Source organism: Rhinopithecus roxellana, chromosome 17, assembly GCF_007565055.1.
Source record: "Rhinopithecus roxellana isolate Shanxi Qingling chromosome 17, ASM756505v1, whole genome shotgun sequence".
Taxonomy (NCBI): Eukaryota; Metazoa; Chordata; class Mammalia; order Primates; family Cercopithecidae; genus Rhinopithecus; species Rhinopithecus roxellana.
Window position 1 is genome coordinate 6,650,504 of NC_044565.1, and position 18,654 is coordinate 6,669,157.

The 18,654-nt window shown below is 54.5% G+C and overlaps 1 protein-coding gene across 20 annotated transcripts in view; it reads left to right on the forward strand.

The window, feature by feature from the left end:
* TSNARE1 (t-SNARE domain containing 1) overlaps positions 1–18,654 on the forward strand; it is a 139,383-nt gene that overhangs the window by 63,823 nt on the left and 56,906 nt on the right. For all 20 annotated transcript variants that reach the window (XR_004054310.1, XR_004054309.1, XM_030921024.1 and 17 more), the window contains 2 exons: positions 10,704–10,781; positions 11,623–11,692. Coding sequence is in view for 18 of the 20 variants with exons in the window: in XM_030921024.1 (XP_030776884.1) it covers positions 10,704–10,781; positions 11,623–11,692 (148 nt within the window). In the remaining 2 variants the exon portion in view is untranslated. The remainder of the gene's footprint in view (positions 1–10,703; positions 10,782–11,622; positions 11,693–18,654) is intronic.

An 18,654-nucleotide genomic window follows, 5' to 3' on the forward strand; every position in this document is an offset into this window, starting at 1 on the left:
GAGGTGTCTAGGCACGTGGTGTCATCTGTGGGTTGTGAAGTCCGGCAGCCTGCAGGCCCTGCCTGCGTGTGGGCTGGGTCGTGCAGCACTGCGGTCTGAGGCAAAGGGCTAGAGAGGTCCTTGCAGATCCTGACAGTCGTGGGAAGGCTGAGGTCAAGAGGGGACGGCTCCCTTGGGACTGAGCTCGAGCAAACCTGCCCGGCCCTGCCTTTCCCAGCTCTGGCGTCTTTGGTGAGTGCCAGAGCCTTACTATTTTCTTTCTTTATTGACATAGTAGTCATGTATCAAAGTTTGTCATCTCACCCTTCACACTTGAACAAAGTCTTCAACTTGGTGATGCTAGTTCATTCCCAGTGCTGCGCAGCCACCGCCACCGTCTCAATTTCAGAGCGTTTCCGTCTCCCAAAAGGGAGCCCCAGCCCTAGGCAGTCACCCCACCCTCAGCTCCCCAAGCCCTGGCAGCTCTAGTCTGCGGTCTGCCTGTGGCTCTGCCTGTTCTGGACGTTTCCTGTGAGTGGAGCCCCGTGTGCCTCTGTCTGCTCTGTCATCCTTGGAGCCTCCCCTTCCTCCTCTACAAAGTAGGGCTCCCGCCATCACGAGGAAATACAGGACATGCCTCGGCCAGGGCTGGTGCACAGGAGGTCCCGGCAAACCTCACTTCTCTTATGTGGCCCTGTGTTCCTTCTGGACTGGTGCTCGCCTGCCTCCATCTTCCAAGGCCTGAGCACCACCACTGCGCCCCAGCCTTCATGGATGCCTCCTTCCTGATGCCATCTGCCTTCCTGGAGCATGAGGCCCCGACCCTGGCCACAAACCGAGCCCTGTACTGGCCAGTCTTGCCCCCACCCTGCCCCAGAATGAGCTGGTTGACTCCCCAGCTCTCCAGCTGCATCATCAGCCCCTGTTGGGAAGCGCCTCTAGCCCTCTCAGTCCTCTGCGGAGTTGCCTGCATGGTGCAGGACTGTTGCCGTTTGTGTTAGAGACACCCTCGGCACAGCTGTCCAGAGGAGGACTGGTCACGGAGGAGGGCGCTGCGGGGCAGGGCCGCTGCTCTCGGCTGGTGAGGGCCCAGACTCAGCAGGTGTGGGGAGTGAGCCTTGCCTTTGACGTGCCCATCTGCCACCTACCTTTCCCGCAGACCTCCCTCGGGAGTGGTTGTCCAGGTGGGCAGGAGCCGCCCTGTGCTTCCCCGGCTGCCTCATGGCCTGCTGGCACAAAGCCTGGCTGTCAGCTTTGCCGGCATTGGCAACTGGGGTTTAGACACGTCCTCTCCACGAGGCCCTCAGAGGTGACCGTGGCTCCCCGGGGTGGACCTTGCCAGTGCTTGACTCCGGTTTCTCAGCACCCTGTGGGAGCCAAACAGCATTTGCTCTGGTCACTTTGAGCTGCCCCTCCCGGCTGTGGCGCCCTGGCCCACACTGCTGCTTCCCCCCACCCCGGCTTCCCTCGCCTCATCCACGGTATCGGTCCACGGACAAGTGATTCTCCCTGGCCTGCAGGGACCCATCTCCGTGGTCACCTGGGCCAGTGTAACTAGAGCCGTCACACATCACATAGCTGCCAGGTCTAGTCAATGGTGACTTTGGTTTGAGCCACATCTGATTCTCTCTCTCAGCCTGGGCTGGCCCAGGACCAGCTGGGGAAGCGATCATCAGCCTCCTCAGTCACACACTAAGGTTTTGGGGTACTCCGTTCTCCTTGAGGACCCCCAGTGGTGCTCTGTGGATTTTGAAGTGCCATCGTGGATGTGCAGAGGCCCAGAGCGGGGATGGCCTCCCAGGGCTTCAGACTGCTGTCCCCTACTACTTCTCTCCTCACGTCTGTCCATCTCAAATGAGCGGGCAAGAAGGGTGCTCCCAGGGTAGAGGTGGGCTGGCCACTTGTGCCCCGCCCAGGCCGCGCTCGCAGAATCTGGCAGCAGCTCACATGCAGGGTAGCAGGGCCAAGGCATCTCACCGCAGGGTCAGTGTATGGTGGCTCCTAGAGGGCAGATGGAGGGCCGGCCCCGGGCTGTTCTTCTCTTCCCTGGGGCCATTGCATGTGGACTCGGGCATACACCATGCCCCCGTCTGCAGCCGTGGGACGGGGTTAGTGTTGCATGTGGGGCACCCAGCTCATCTCAAGCGAAGTCAGGCTGCACACTGTCCTGATTGGGCTTTTTCCTGCCTGAACCTGAGCCGGGTCCTCATCCTGCAGCTCATCCCCCTCTGGCAACTGGGGAACTGCCTGGCCAGTGCCATGCCTGGTGGCAGCAGAGCCTGGCAGCCCATTAACTTGCCCAGTGGTCCAGGCAGCCAAGCAGGCTCGGGGTGGGTGTTGGCTGTCCAGAGGGTCTCGGTGCTGACTGTAGAATGGCTGTGTGGGTGCCCTCCTCAAGCTCCTGCCCTGGGGACCCCCTCCTGCTGGGGCTGCATTGCCTTGGGACCTGGTTCAGTGAAGAGCAGCTGGGGACCCAGACCCTTGTGATCCCCCATCACGGCCAAGTGTTCATCAGAGGCCTTCGTCTGCAGTGGGCAGGTAAGTGGGGCCTGCAGTGAGATGTGGGGGACGCAGCCCTGGCGGGGAGCGTGCCTGCCTTCTTTTGGCGGTTTTAGGGTGTCCCCTTATCCCTGTTCACAGCAGAGCTGGAGGGTGGGGATGGGGACGGCAGAGAGGTCCTGATAAGCACTGCTGACATTTTGTCGTGTTTTATGGAGTGTTATTGAAGTTGCTCAGATAGTGTGAAGATGGAATCTGGGAAATAAATTTTTCCTGCTTCTCTTGGGAATGGGTGTTGGGGATAGGACTGTTGGGGTGTTGGGGACAGGAATGAGGGGGGCCCTCTCTGGACCTCCCTTAGGTCCCTGGCCAGAGTCACGGGATTGTTACTAACGGTCTGTGAAGCCAGGGTCTTCAGCTGGGTGGCCATCCCTCTGAGGGCTCCCAGACCCGACAAACCTGTGCTTCAGCGGCAGCCTTGGGATGTGTCGGAATGGGCGCTTCCTGAGACCGGGATGTGACATCCTGCCTGTAGTGATGAGCTGGCCCAGTGGAGGCTGGAAGTGGCAGGATGCCTGTGCTGTGGTTGGCAGGGCCACGGTGTCACAGGAGCACAGTGGTGGTGTGGGATGAGGCAGCCCCTGCCTTGTGACCGTGGATCCCCAGCAGTAGCAGAGGCAATGCTTGGGGGAGGCCCCACAGCCTGCCTGGTGACAGGACGGCACTCCCCGCGGCTCCCTCAGTCTTGAGGTTACGCTGTGACTCAACAGGCATTTCCAGAAAGCACGGTTGCGCTGAGTCCTGGCCTAGAAATGCAGAGCTCAAAGTGGGCAGCCCAGCCTGCGTGCCGAGGAAAGCTCCCTATCCTGGGTGTGAGGTGCAGAGGGTGGAAGCTTGTCTGGCAGGCCCTGAATGCCAGGCTTGACCTCTGGCCAGGAGGGTGATGGTCAAAGCTAGGTTACCTGGCCAGGCTGGGGAGGTCAGACTGGGAAGGTGCTGGGTGGAGGCGGAGGCGGAGGAAGGGTGCTCTGGCTGTGCGCTTCTGTCTTACCCCTATTTGGAACCTGGACATGACTTCTTCAAAGTTTAATTCACACACAATGGGACATGTCCATTTAAAGGCACAGTTCACTGCAAGTTTGGACAAAACACACCCACCTGACTCCCACCCCAGGGAGGTAAAGAACATTCCTGTGACCTCAGAGGGTTCCCTCTGCCCCTTTCTGGTCAACCATCCCCGGCTCCAGCCCAGCCCCAGCTCCAGTCCAGCCCTAGCCCTAGCCCCAGCCCCAGCCTCTAGCCTAGTCCCAGCCCCAGGCCCAGTTCCAGCCCCAACCCCAGCCCCAGCCCCAGCCCCAGCCCCAGCCGCAGCCCCCATTCCCAGCCTCAGCCTCAGCTCCAGCCCCAGCCCTCAGCCTCACCCCCAGCCCCTGCCCAGCCTCAGCCCCTGCCCAGCCTCAGCCCTATCCCCACCCCCACCCCCAACCTCAGCCCCTAGCCCCAGCTCAGCCCAGCCCAGCCCTAGTCCAGCCCCAGCCGCTACCCCACCCCACTCCCCATGGCTTGCTTTGCCCTCAAAGCTCAGGTATCTCTGCCTCACAGTTGCGGAGCCAGGTAACATGTACTCTTCTGCCTTTCTCAGCCCAGTGTGTGCCGCGTGAATGGGTCGCGCACCCCTCTTTATTGCTGGGCAGCAGGCATGCCTTTGGACGTACCACAACCTGTGTTTCCACCTGTCGGTGGATGCTTTCGTGTTCTCCAGCTTTTGACTGTAAAGTGGAAAGGGGCTGTGAGCATTTCTGTAGGATCTTTGCATGGACAAATGTTTGTATTGTGTTATGGGGGGATTATTACGTACAAGTTGAATTGCTGACTGTAGGGCTGGTGTGACTTTTAAAGATATACCCAAGCTGTTTTCCAAGGTGGCTGTGCTGTTTTAATTCCCCCGAGCAGCAGGGGAGAGCTGGATCTATATGTCTCTGCTCATGCTAATACCACAGCAGTGGATCTGTATGTCTCTGCTCATGCTAATACCACACTGTCTTGATTTCTATCACTATAAAATACATCCTGCAGTGAGCTGGGAAGAGTTCCTCCTCTACTGTCTTCTGAAAGAATTTGTGTAGAATTGGTCTTACTCTTCCTGCGAATATGGGATAGAATTCGCCAGTGATGCTGTCTGAGCTTGGAGTTTTTGTTGTGGGAACATTTTCAGCTACAAATTCACTTCCTTTAATGCTGCAGTTCTCTCCATGCTGTCTATTTCTTCTGAAGTGAGCTTTGATTGTTTTGTATTTTTCAAGGAACTCATCCTCTAAGTTGAGAAATTAATTAGCAGTAAGGTACCTATAATATTCCCTTAATATCCTTTCGATGTCTGTAGGATCTATAGTGATATCTCCTTCATTTCTAATGTTGCTGATTTATATTCAATCTTTTGTTCTTGATTAGTCTGAATAATTTTATCATCTCAGTATTATTCACATGTAAATCGATTGATTTTATTAATCATTTGAAAGATCCAGATTTTTGTATCTTTAGTTTTCTCTATTGATTTGATGTTGATTGAATTGGTTTCTGCTCACCTTTATTATTTCTTTCTCTTGCTTACTTTGAGTTGATGCTTTTGTCAGATTATTGACTTGAGATCTTTCTTTTTTTTTATAAGTATTTATTGCTATACACTTTCCTCTATGCATTGCTTTACAGATACACATTTTAATATCTTGTGTTTTTATTTCATTCAGTTATTTTCTAACTTCTCTCTGATTTCTTCTGTTACACGTGATGATTTAGAAGTGTGTTGTTTAATTTCAGATGATTATGTTCATTCACAGATACCTTTCTGTTACTGATTTCTTGTTCTGCTCTCTTCAGAGAATGTATTTTATATGATTTCAGCAATTATAACTGTGTCAAGACTTGCTTTGTGGCCTAAAATAGAGTCTGTCTTAGTGAATGTTCCACGTGCATTTGGCAGGAATGTGTATTCCTCTGTTGTATGGGTTAGGGTGGTTGATGGTGGTGCTGGAGTTCCTGTGGCCTCTGTGCTCTTCTGTCTGCTTGCTCTGCTGACCGCGCTGCCTGTGATTGTGGATTTGTGTGTTTCTTTCCAGTTCTGTCAGTTTTTGCTTCATGTATTTTCAAGCTGTGATACTAGGTGCATACATACTTAGAATTGTTTTATCTTAGTCAGTTGACCGTTTGTTTTTAAAGTATCCTTCTTTTATTTCTATTATATTTGTGGTTCTGAATTCTACTCTGACATTAGCGTAGCCATTCCAGCTTTCTTGTGATTACTGTTTACATGATGTATTTTTCTAATTTTTACTTACAATTTCATCTGATTTCATATATGAAGTAGGCTTCTTGTATACACTGTATAGCAAGATCTTGCCTTTTTTTTTTTTTTTTTTTTTCTTTGAGACAGGGTCTCTTGCCCTGTTTCCATGCTAAAATGTAGTGGCATAATCAAGGCTCACTGCAGCCTTGAGCTCCCAGGTTCCAGCAGTCCTCCCACCTCAGCATTTCAAGTAGCTGAGACTGCAGGTGTGCACCACCACAGCTGGCCAATTTTTATTCTTTTTGTAGAAAGAGATCTCACTGTGTGGTTCAGGCTGATCTTGAACTTCTAGGCTCAAGTGATCTTCCTATCTTAGCCTCGAAAGTGTTGGGATTACAGGCATGAGCCACCACGCCTTGCCAGAATCTTGCTTTTACTCTCATCGGAGAATCTCTGCCTTTTGGTCGGAATGGTTAAAGCAGTGCCTCTGTCCAGTAGGATTTTCAGTAATGATGAAAAGGCCCTGTAATCGGCATTATTTCGTGTGGTAGCCATTTGCCACATGGGGCTCCTGGGCTCCTGAAATGTGGCTAGTGCAGGAAGCAACTGAGTTTACCGTTTTATTTAATTCTAATTAATTAAAATCTACATTTAAATTGCTGCAAGGTGTTGATGGCTATTGGAGTGGATGAGCCGTGTTCGGCTCATGCATCATTAGTGTAGGGCCTTCATGTTTGGCTTTAACTCTACTGTCTCGATGTTTGCTTTCTACATTTCCTTTTTTTCCCCCCTTTTTCTTTTCTTTCTCTTCCTTCCTTTTTTTTTTTGGAGTAGAATTGAGTGCTATTTCGCATTCCATGTTATCTCCACTGTGGGCTTATGAGCGATTCCTGTTTGTTTCTTTTTTTAGTGGGTGCTTTAGAGTTTACAACATAGATCTTTAACTTTCTGCAGCTCGCCTTCAGATAGCACTGTATCATGTCCCGTGTGGTGGATCAGCCGCACGGGAATGCACTTCTGTGTCCCAGGCCACCTTGTTGATGTGGTTTCAATACATTCAGGACCACGTGTCGTTTCTGACACATGATGGCCCTGCCTCGTTCACGTGGCTTCGGTACATTTGGGACCATGCGTCGTTTCTAACACATGATGACCCCATCTCGTTCGTGTGGCTTCGGTACCTTCGGGACCATGTGTCGTTTCTGACACATGACCCTGCCTCGTTCATGTGGCTTCGGTACATTTGGGACCATGCGTCGTTTCTAACACATGATGACCCCATCTGGTTCATGTGGCTTTGGTACATTCGGGACCATGTGTCGTTTCTGACACATGACCCTGCCTCGTTCATGTGGCTTCGGTACATTTGGGACCACGTGTCGTTTCCGACACATGATGACCCCGCCTCGTTCATGTGGCTTCGGTACATTTGGGACCACGTGTCGTTTCCGACACATGATGACCCCACCTCGTTCATGTGGCTTTGGTACATTCGGGACCACATGTCGTTTCCGACACATGACCCTGCCTCGTTCATGTGGCTTCGGTACATTCGGGACCATGCGTCGTTTCCGACACATGATGACCCCGCCTTGTTCATGTGGCTTCGGTACATTCGGGACCATGCGTCGTTTCCGACACATGATGACCCCGCCTTGTTCATGTGGCTTCGGTACATTCGGGACCATGCGTCGTTTCCGACACATGATGACCCCGGCGCATAGGTGTGGATTTTGCTTTCACAATCAGTAGTGTTTTAAATAAATGAAAGTATCTTTTTTCTATTTACCATTCTGGGGTTCTTTAATTCTTCATGGAGATCCAGATTTCTTGCTGCTACTTTCACCCTAACTAGCTACTTCTAACGTTTCCTGTACTTCACATCTGTTGGAACTGATCCTTTTCGCTTTTGCTTGTCAAAATCTGCCCCGTGTTAGAAATCTGTTTCCAGTGGGGGTAGAATTCTAGTTGCAAGTTTTTCCTCCCAGCACTTTGAAGACATCCTTCCATTGTCTTTCGGCTTCCACAGTTTCTGATGAAAGGGTCAAATCTTTCTTATGTTTTGTGTTCTTCATGAAATGTGCAGTTTTTTCTCTGGGCCACTTTTCAGGTTTCTTTATCACTGGTTTTCTGCAGTTTGCCTATAATGTACCTTGGATTTAAAAAATATGTATTTGTTCAGCTTGTGGATTGGTGAAATTCTTGAATCTCCGAGTTTATAGTTTCATAAAATTTGGGTACTTTTGGGCATTATTTCTGGCAATTCTTTTTGTTTGTTTTGTGTCCCCTCCCCCCTGCTGCTCCCCTCCCTGTGTGTGCCCCTTACTGGCCTGTGACCTTGAGCAGGTCACCTGCCCATCTGTGAATGGGGAGGGTGATCCTGGGCCCTAGGATGGGTTCTTGTGCTCCTCCTGCCAGAGCTTGTTCCATGGTAAAAGAAAAACTTGAGCCGAACTAAATTTAAAGGAGTTTAGTTGAGCAATGAACGATTCATGAATTGGGCAGCCTCCCGAGCCAGAGTATGCTGAGAGACTCCAGCACAGCCACGGGGTAAAAGATTTTGGACAGAAAAAGAAAGTGACATACAGAAAATGGAAGTGAGGCATGGAAACAGATCGGTTATAGCTTGGTGTTTGCCTTATTTGAACATGGTTCCAACAGTTGGCTACGTTTGGCCAAAATTCAGTGACTGGCACAAGTGTAGGGCACGGTCCGTTTACACTGCCTGTTGTTATCATTCAAGATGTGCAAATCAACCTGTAGGCCACACTGAAAATATGTAAGGAGGCACCTTTAGGCTAAACTTGATTTAATTCATCATCACTTTCGTTGTTCCACGAATGCAACTGAGGCCCTGGCTTGACCTTGCTAGGCTGGGCCATGGTGACATCAAGGGGTGGTGGGTGCTGGGTGATGGGGGGCCGTTCCTCAGGCCTCGCCCTCCTGGAGGCCGCCTGGCAGTTCCTCCTTTCTCCAGGCCTTGCCCTGAGTGCGGCTGCTGGACCCGGAGGCCTGGGGCTGGAGCCGGGTGGAGGTAGCCGGATGGAAAGTGTGCAGGGCCAGGACTTGCCCGGGAGCCAGAAGTGCACAGAGCATCCGTGGACAGACCTCCGCACTCCCAGATGGAGTGCCAGGATCAGCCCTGCCCTGGCCAGGCGGCTCAGTGACCCCGAGCAGAACCGGGCTTGGGCCCTGTCCTGGTGGAAACCCAGATGTCCAGCCAGGGGTGCTGTGTCCCACCTGAGGCCAGCCCACACAGGGTTAGTGTTGGGAGGGTCCCCGTAGCACCCCTAGTGTCTTCTAGCCCTCACACCTGTTTGTAGACCTCAAACCACGTTCTTTTATTGCTAAATTTTAATATGGAAAATTGTAAACTTGCAGAGAAAGTTGAAAGAACTGCACAGACACCCACATAGCTGCCACCTGGATGCCAGCCTGGAGTCTCTACCTGGTTTAGTCACGCCTTTAGTGCCTCCACCTGCGTGCGTTTCAGAGTGAACGTGGCCCTCAGCGCGCTTCCTTCCGAACGCTGGTTTACTTGCTGTTCACTTTTCTTTCATTTACGTACAGTGAACTGCACAGCTCCTAAATGTACCATCCTGGGCATTGTGACAGTTTGTGACAGAAGTGTGTAACCCACAGCTCTGTCCAGGCACAGGGCAGGCCCTCCCCAGGAGGGTCCCTCCGGCCCTGCCCCAGTTCCCCAGCCTGGCCCAGAGGCCCCGGGGATTGCCTTGGTCGTCCTGCGACCCGTTTGTGCTGTCATCTGAGCAGTGTTTCTGAGATTCACCATGTTGCGTGCCTGGAGTTTCCTTGCACGCAGGCCCATGTGGCTGTCCCTTCCCTGGTGTCTCCTGGACACCAACCCTCTCTTCGGGTGGGGGCTGGTGGCAGTCAAGCTGCTGGGAGCTGGGAGTGCTCTTTGGGAGCTTCTCTGGATATGTAACCCCAGGGCCGCTGGCCGGAGGGTGGGCAGGCCACGAGTGTTTTGATGTGCTTCGATGTACGCTCTGCCCCTCTGTGTAAATGCCCAAGATGCTGCCCGGGGGGTGGGCAGAGGGCGAGTGTTTGCAGCGTGCAGACCCTTTCCGTGGTGGCCATGCCGTTTATCCTCACCATGTAGTGGGCGAGTGTTCCATCCACCATGTCCTCATGAAGACTTGCTGTCCTCATAATGTTCTGTAGGTTTTTAAAAGCTGAGATAAAACCCAGCCACTCAGAATTCACCATCTTAACCATCTTAAAGCGTACAGTTCAGTGTCTGTTAGAATATTCAGCATTCTATAATCACCACTTTCTAATTCTAAAACGTTTTCATCACCTCCAAAAAGACCCCCGTACCCATTAGCAGTCATGCCCATTCCTCCCTCTCACTGACCCTGCCCTGGCTCTGTCTGAGGATTGGTTTGTTCTGACGTGGTAGATGTGTGGAACCATGCAGCATGTGGCCTTTTCCTGCTGGCTTTCATCTCCATGCGTGCTGCGCTCAGGGCTCACCTGCATTGTGTGGAAACCAGTGTTTCTGTCTCCGATGCTGAGCTGCCGGTGCAGAGCTGGACCTCGTGTCTGTTGCTTCATCAGCGGGGCTGTGCTTTGACTCTTAGTGATGCTGCTCTGAGCCTACACGAGCAGGTGCTCGTAGCTGCCAGGCACACACACCAGCTGCTACGGTGTACGGGAGCTCAGGGTGCAGCCTTTCGGAGGGACCACCCCCTGCCTTCCTCTCTCCTTCCTTCCAGCTTGTGGGTACTTCGAAGGCAGGCATGGGTGTCCAGCCCTGACCCCAAGGTAGCCAAGCCGCAAAGGCAGTGAGAGGGGTTCAGGGCCACTCTGCCGCCTCTCAGGTCCCTGCCCCTGGGGACTGCCCAGAGTGGTTAGCAGAGCTGGGCCCGCAGGCTTCACCCTCAGCCTGTGTTTTCTCCTCCTCCCTGTCTTCTCCCAGCCACCCAGGTCGATCCGCGTGACCTCCAGGAGCTGTTCCAGGAGACGTCGGCCAACGTCTTCCGAATCAACTCCAGTGGTGAGTCTGCGTCCGGCCCGGGCCTGCCCCTCCATCCAGGTGCCCTGGACCCCGACACGACGTTGGAGTCGAGGGTGCTGGTGCATGGCGTCCCCCCTCAGGCTGTCTTGTGGTGCAGTCCGGGTTTCTTGGGTGGGAAGGAGTGAGGGCTGGGTCAGGGCTGGGTGCCGCTTCCGCTGGCTGCTCCTGCCCGCTGCTGGCTCCTCTCCCTGACCCCACGCTGCTCCTTCGCGACACCTTTTGTGTGATCTGGATGGAGCCCAGTGGAGGAAGGAGCATCCCAGGGCCTCTCAGACCAGAAGTCACTGCAGGAGTGAGCAGAGCCTTCAGTCCTTAGGGACACCTTAGCCTCTCAGAAGGCCCTGTTGATACACATAACTTGTGTAACTCTGGGCTGGGTCTGTGACTCTCCCATCTCTTCAGTGTGGTGAGCAGAGTTCCCAGCGAAGCTGTTGCATTTAGATCTTTGAGAGCAGGAAGGAGAGCCACGTGTCAGATGGCCAGGTGAGGGGAGCAGGGTGGAGAGAAGCTGTCCCCAGAGCCAGGACAAGACTGGTGGAGGCAGTTGCTCAGAGCCCCTGAGTTGCATGTGGGCCTGAGTGCCTGTCGTGGGCCTGAGCGCCTGTCGCAGACCAGCTGGGGAGGGGTCCTGGCTGGTGTGACCTTATGCTGAGGTCAGTGTGTGCCCTGGTCTCCAGGCCACTTAGGTGGTCTGCCCTGGCTCAGGCACTGGTCCTTGGGCTCTGCTCACCCTGCCCGGGCTGTAGTGGGCCACCCATGTGGAGTAGCAGGGCCAGGGAAGCTCCTTCTGCCCTCACCCTGTCCCTCTTCTCTCGGGCAGTGACCTCCTTGGAGCGGAGCCTGCAGTCCTTAGGGACACCGAGTGACACGCAGGAGCTTCGGGACAGCCTGTGAGTGTGTGGGCCACGGCATCTCCATGCCTGGGCGTGGTGCACGTTGTGGGGCAGGGGCCGGAGTGTAGTCCTGTGCACACAGGCTTTGTCCACACAGCTGCCTGCCCACAGCTGCCTGGACACACGTGTGCACATATATGCACACACACCTACAGATAAGCCTAGTCAGTGCTGTGAACCTGAGACTGGGTTCTCAGCCTGCAGGTGCCCTCCACAGGGCACGCAGGTGCACCCCGCCCCGACGTGGAAGCCTTAGTGCACCTGTGCATGCCCCAGTCACACACATGCGTGTGCTAAGGTCGGGGGTGCATGCCTGTTGGCACACACTTTTCCCTGCCAACATGCTCCAAATGTGTCTGTCACGTCTGAAGGCTCCCTGTTGGGGCCTGCTTAGCTGTGGACACAGGAGGTGAGACCGATGTGCCATTTGCACAGCCATGGGCTAGGTTGGAGTGGGGCGTCCTGTCTTGCTTCTGCCCTTTCGGGGAGCTGAGCCTTGGCGGGCTCCCACTGGACTTTCCTTGAGGGGTGCCTAGCAGCCTGCCCTGGTTTGGGCTGGTGTGGGATAGGGAGAGGTGCCTTGGGTGCTGTCTGCTAAGCCTGAGCCCTGACTGGGCTGGGGAGGGGAGGGAAGGGAACATCTGCCCCACATGTGGTTAGAGTGGCACTCTGGGGTCCGAGGGGACACTAGCAGTCTATACCTTTGCCTCCATCTGGTCCCCACTGCACTTGCTGCTGTGACCTCCCATGTTGGCCTGTGTCTCGCCCTGCAGTGAGCAGGATGTCTGCAGCCCCAAGACCCCAGCCAGCCCCAGGCCACTGCATTGGGATGTTGTCCTCAGACTCCCCTGTGCAGAGCTGGTGGCCACAGTAGCCTCGCACCCTGAAAGGGCCAGAACTGAGGAGGCAGGGAGGACCACGGCTCCCACAAGGGTGGAGGGTGCTGGAGTCTCTGCTCCTCCTCACAGTGGCTCCATTCAGTATCCACAGACGCCCTGCCACACAGCCTCACGCACCAGCTGCAGAGCACCCTTTGCAGATGTTCAGGGCAATTCTATTCTTAGCTTTTTTTTTTTAAGCCCTTTTATAAAACTGAAACTTACTGTTTTCTGATGTGACAGTGACGTAGGCTTGTGATGAGGAATTTGGACACAGGACGCCTGGGAACCACTGTTAGCATGTCGATGTTCCCTGCCAGCCTTCCTCACACCCATGCGTATTCGCAGAGTCAGAGCTCAACAAGGGACTCTGGACCTGCTGGTCACACCCGGGCTCTGGGGTACTTGGGCTCAGGAAACACGTAGCCTCTCAGAGGGCCCTGTTGATGCACATAACTCGTGTAACTCTGGGCCAGGTCTGTGGCTCTCCCATCTCTTCACTGTGGTGAGCAGAGTTCCCAGTGAAGCTGTTGTGTTTAGGTCTTTGTGCCTCTGCCTGGCTCCTGGGTTAGGTCACGAGGGCCAAGTGGGATGGGCACTTCAGGACCCTGGCCCTCATGTGCGCATCCTGCGCCACCCGGCCTGGTTAGCCGGAGACCGACACCACCCGCTGTGGGCCTTGGAGAGGAGAGAGGGCCCCAGCGTGGGGAGGAGACTGTCCTGGTCTGAGGACCGAGTATCCCAGCACCGTGGCCCTCCCCTGGGCCAGCCTCAGCTGTCAGTTCTGGAAACTCTTGCCTTAGTACTTTTCTGACCCTCTCTGTGTGGCCGACTGTGGTCCTAGCCTGCTTGTCATGGCTTACCTAGAGCCTTCTATGGCCTCTCGGATGCTCCCATGTCATGGACTGTTAACGTTTAAAAATAACTTTTGAGACCAACATGGTTGCCAGTTCTGTATTTCCTCCACATTGACAAAGTCGGCAACTAAGGACATTTAAAGAATATACCTTCATCCATGGCCACCATCATTTCATCAGGGAAAAGGCTTTCCAGCCCTGCAGTGTAAGAGGGACCCAGTCTCAGGAGGGAGGGTGATCCATCCACCTGAATACATTCAGCTTCAGAAAAACCTCGCCAGGTGGGGCCTGTTTGTCTCATCCCATGCAAGGCTGATGTGGCTGGGTCATTTCTGTCACCTGCGTGCAGACCCCACCCCAGGCCTCCCTGTCACAGACCCCCACCCTGGAGTCCAGTGGCCACGTTGCAGTCCCGTGGGCGGGGCTCAGTGGCAGCTCGGCTCACACACTCCTGTCTGGCTTTATTCCCTTTCACCCTGGGGGCCGTCACCATGTGGAGATGGTGTGTGGGCTAGCTCACCCCATGGTGTGTGGCTGTCAGAAATACTCGTTCCTTGGTGCCGAAAAGAAGAACTAGTGTTCAGACAAATAATTTTCTCAGCAAGGCAATTTTACTTTCTGCAGAAGGAGTGCTGCCTGTTAGCAATTCTGCCATGAGAGCACAGTTGAACAAAGAAAGGCAAGAATATTTATCCCTTATGCATTGGGTCCTTTAGACCTGACTGGCTAACAACTTAAAACTTTCCTGAATAGGTAAAGGCAAAGGAGAACAAAAGGCAAAGAGGAAGTTGCTTGCGAAAGAACTTAGAAAAGTGATAACATTTCCAAATAAGGAGGGCGTGTAGGCTGTGAGCTGGGACATGCTCGAGCATGTTTAGAACAAGTATCTTGGTTAAAGTACAAGGACATAGGATGTACTTATTCCCTTATGTCTAACAACTACATAGAATAGGACTTAACAAAGAGTTATTAGTATAAAAGCAAGGAGACTTGAAGGAAGTTAGTTTTTTTAAAAAAACTATTATTTCTAACACTTACGATTTATTCTTTAGTAAGAAGGGAAACTTTGAAGAGGACATTTTTTACTTGCCACAGTGGCACAGAGGACCCGCTCCCCTTGGGGCTTTTGGACTTGTTCCTGTGGGCCGTGTTCTCTGATCTGCCTGGGGCACGCAGTGATGCCTCCCTCTCACCTCCCCGGTTGTGGTGAAGGTGTAGGTTGGGTGGCCCTAGTGGGGGTGCATTAGAGGTGGCTGCTGAGGGTCTGCTGGCCCACTGCCCAGCATGCAGCGATGGGAGTGGGTTTGGGTAAGCTGGGCTGCTGCTCCACGTGAGGTGTGCTCTTCTTCCCGGCCTGGGATTTTTATGTCAGAATCAGCACCAGAAGGGCTCAAGGAGCCTTGGATGACGATCATTCGGCACCGCAGGCCCGTGCTTGGCTGCTCTTTCAGGGGCTTGGTCCTAACAGCCCGCCTCCTGCAGTGAGAGCTTAAGCAGGGCAGGGCCATGATCCATGTGTGCGGTTCATCCCATCCCACTGGATTGAAGGCAACTCCCTGTGGCAGAGGGGTGGCCAGCAGGGTGTGAAGAGCTGACCTCCTGCAGTGCCCGATGGAGGGCTCTGTGAGGGGGCCAGAGAGGGCTCACAGTGCCCTCCATATGTCAGGACAGACCTATTTGCCAGCTGGTACAGAATTGCACCCCTCTGTCCCTCTGTAAGGATGGACCCATTCACCAGCTTGTGCAGAACTGTGCCCCTCAGTCCCACTGAGGACACACCCATTCGCCAGCTGGTACAGAACTGTGCCCTTCTCCTGCTGTAAGGATGGACCCATTCGCCAGCTGGTACAGAACTGCCCCCTCTCTGTCCCACTGTGAGGACAGACCCATTCACCAGCTTGTGCAGTACTGCATCCCTCTGTCCCACTGGAAGGACAGACCCATTCACCATCTGGTGGGCATTTGGGTGACTTCATTTTGACCACGATGAATAAAGCTGTGGTGAATGTAGGTGTGTAGGTGTTTGCGTGGGTGTAGGTTTTCACCTATCTTGGATAGATCCCCAGGACTGGACTTGCTGGGTTATACGGTGGCTCTTTGTCTAACCCTTTGAGGAACTGCCAGACTTTCCAAAGCAGCTGCCCCATTTTACACCCCCGCCAGCAGTGTTGGAGGGTTCCCATCTCCCCACCTCACTGCCAGCACTTGTTGTTATGTATTTTGGATGTGGCTGTCCTATTGGGTGCAAAGTGGGGTCTTATGGTGATCTCATTTGCATTTTCCTGATAATTGATGGCTTCAAGCATCTTTTGATTTGCATATCTTCTTGGAATAAATGTCTCTTCAGATCCTTTGCCCATGTCCTGATTGGGTATTTTTCCTTTTACTGTTGAGTTGATTCCTTCTAGAATTTTTCTCCTGCTGTGCAGCCCATGCTCTCCAGGGCCATCACTGGTGCTGGTTCCTCATCCGTCTCATGCTCTCCAGGGCCCTGGCCTTCACTGGTGCAGGTTCCTCATCTGTCTCATGCTCTCTGGGGCCCTGGCCTTCGCTGGTGCAGGTTCCTCATCCGTCTCATGCTCTCTGGGGCCCTGGCCTTTGCTGCTGCAGGTTCCTCATCTGTCTCATGCTCTCTGGGGCCCTCGCCTTCACTGGTGCTGGTTCCTCATCCATCTCATGCTGTCCGGGGCCCTGGCCTTCATTGGTGCTGGTTCTTCATCCATCTGCTCCAGCCTCTTTTCCTCTGTGATCTCCTCCCCTCCCTTGGTGGTATTGCATATCCCACAGCTCAGAATCCCTCCTCAGTGGAGCGTTGGAACCTTAGGTGTCCCTCCAGCCCTGCCACCTTCTCGCCTGCTAACTTAGGGTCCTTCTGGATTGACCTGGGGTCTCCCTGTCAGTCCCAGGCCAAGGAAGGGACCTCTAGGACCCCACCCTACCCCTGCCTTCGCCAGTCATGGGCTGGCCTGTCCACTCCTCTTGAGCTGTCCCGTGTCCACGCACTTCTCACCCTCCTCTCCACCTCCTGGTCTAGGCCTAGCCTTGGCCTCTGGGCTCCTGCACTGTCTCCTCTTGGCCTCCCCACCCCGGTCTTGCCCCCGACAGTGGATTCTGTATGCAGAGCTCAAAGTGATCTTTAAAAGTGTGGATCTGATCGCATCGGTTCCTGCTCAGGAGGCTCCAGTGGCCTCCCTCCCAGTAAAGTAAAACCCAGAGTCTGGGCTGTGGCCTTTCAGGGTCCGCCCAGCATGACCCTCGCTACTGTAGACCTTTCTCATGGCCACACTACCCGCTCCAGCCCCATGGCCTCAGACTGCTGCCCGCTCTGCTCTGCCAGCCTCACTTCCAGGCCCTCTCATGCCAGGCCTTGCTGGTCCACTTGCCCTGGTGGTCACCTCCTCCACCGTGGGCGGTCCCTGGGTCTGTGCGTCAACACCACTGCACTGTGTTGACTTGGGCGTCACCTGCTCATGAAGCTGGGCCGTGGTCCACATGAAGTCACTCCTGGAGCGTTGCCGGGTCTAGGACGGGGCAGTGCACCTACTAGGAAAGGACAGGAACCAGGAAATCAAAGCAGCCCAGCCACAGGCTCTTCCCACGAGCCCCCTCAGCCGAGGGACCGGCAGGGGCACTACAGTCACTAGGAACACGGGCAGAGGGGCAGGAGCGTGGATTAACCACTTGGGTCTGGAGCGGGCGGCAGGGTGCCTTCCAGGGCAAGTGTGTCATCTGGGAGCTGGCATGGAGGCTGGGAGAGCTCAGGGCCCGCTGCCAGGGAGCCTGGGCTGGTCCTGACCCTACCTCTGCCCACTCCAGCTCACCAGCTCCGGCCTGCAGGTGCTGTGACTCAGGGCCTTGTGTCCTCGTCTGTAAAACACAGGTGGTCATGAGGGAGTAAATGAGCAGGTATGAGATAGGCAGGACACGAGGTGCTTCTAAATGACATCTTAAATAATGACAAGCAAATGAGAGAGCCTCCGTGCTCAGGTCAGTTCTGGCTCTGGCAGACTAGGGCAGGGCACCAGGGCAAATGGACCTCGGGTGACACACCCCCCAGGCAGGCCTTGCAGACTCCTCAGTCACCTGACTGCTGGCAGCAACGGCACCACCTGGCTGGTGGTGCAGGAGCTGCCGAGCTGGCAACTGTGCAGGCCTCGCACAGGAGTGCTGGGAGAGGGATGCTTGGGTCAGGTTTCCTGCACTCTGTAGCCGCCTCTCTCGCCTCTCAGCAAAACCGTGCAGAGCTGGCTTTGTGGGGATACGTGGGTTTTGTAAAGCGGTCACGGGGCTTCAGGTGTAGTTTGATGAAGGCTCCAGTTTACTTGGTTTCTTTTGGCTCTGCTGATGCATCAGATTCAACCTCAGGCCAGCTTCTCTTGAGGCGACAAATGGGTGTTATGGCTCCGGGCATTGCATCTGGACTCCACATGGAATGTGGAGGGATAGGCCCTCTCTCTCAGCGTACAGCTAGCGTTTCCAGCTTTCTCTGCCTCACTTGGCTCCTGGCTGAAGCAGTCCAGGGCAGGTGAGGGTCACAGGTTCACTGGCATGGGCCTCACTGTGGTGTTGGGGTCGTAAGACAGGTGCAGTCTCATCCCTGTCCCTGCACTCGATCCACTGCTATTCCCCAAGCCATGCATGCCACGGTGACGGAGTGGGACCCCTCCCTCGGCGGCTGTGAGGATGGATGGGGAAGTGAGACACAAGCGGGAGGTGCTCTCTATTTGCTGTTGTGGCAACTGCCCCGTGATGGCGAGTGGGAGTGCTGGCATCATCAGTCCGTTCTCTAGTGAGGATGGTGACTCCCTGGCTCTGACAGTGTGAGCTCCCGTGTCCTTGGGCCAAGTGCCCTGCTGGTCCTGCATTGCTCTGTTGCCCTTGCTGAGACACCTCGGCCTTTCGATCAGTGTCTAGCCTCAGATTGGAGTCGCCATTTCCCAGAGGAGCCCCCTCCAGTGGGATCCACACTAGGCCTTGCTGCCCCATTGCCCCCCAGGAGGCCTCCCCGTGCCAGCAGGAGTCTGTCTGAAAGTGCCTCTTTAGAATGCCTCTCATACTTCGGCGAGAGGCAGAAGTGCCAGAGAATCCCTGATGGCTCGCTGTCCACTCTGGAGACCCAGGAGGTGGCCATGAGCTGTCCCTCCCCTCGCCTACCCCATGCCATGGCGTTCAGCCACCTGCCCCGGTGCTGCCCTCTGTGCTGCCCAAGCGTGTCTCCTCCTCT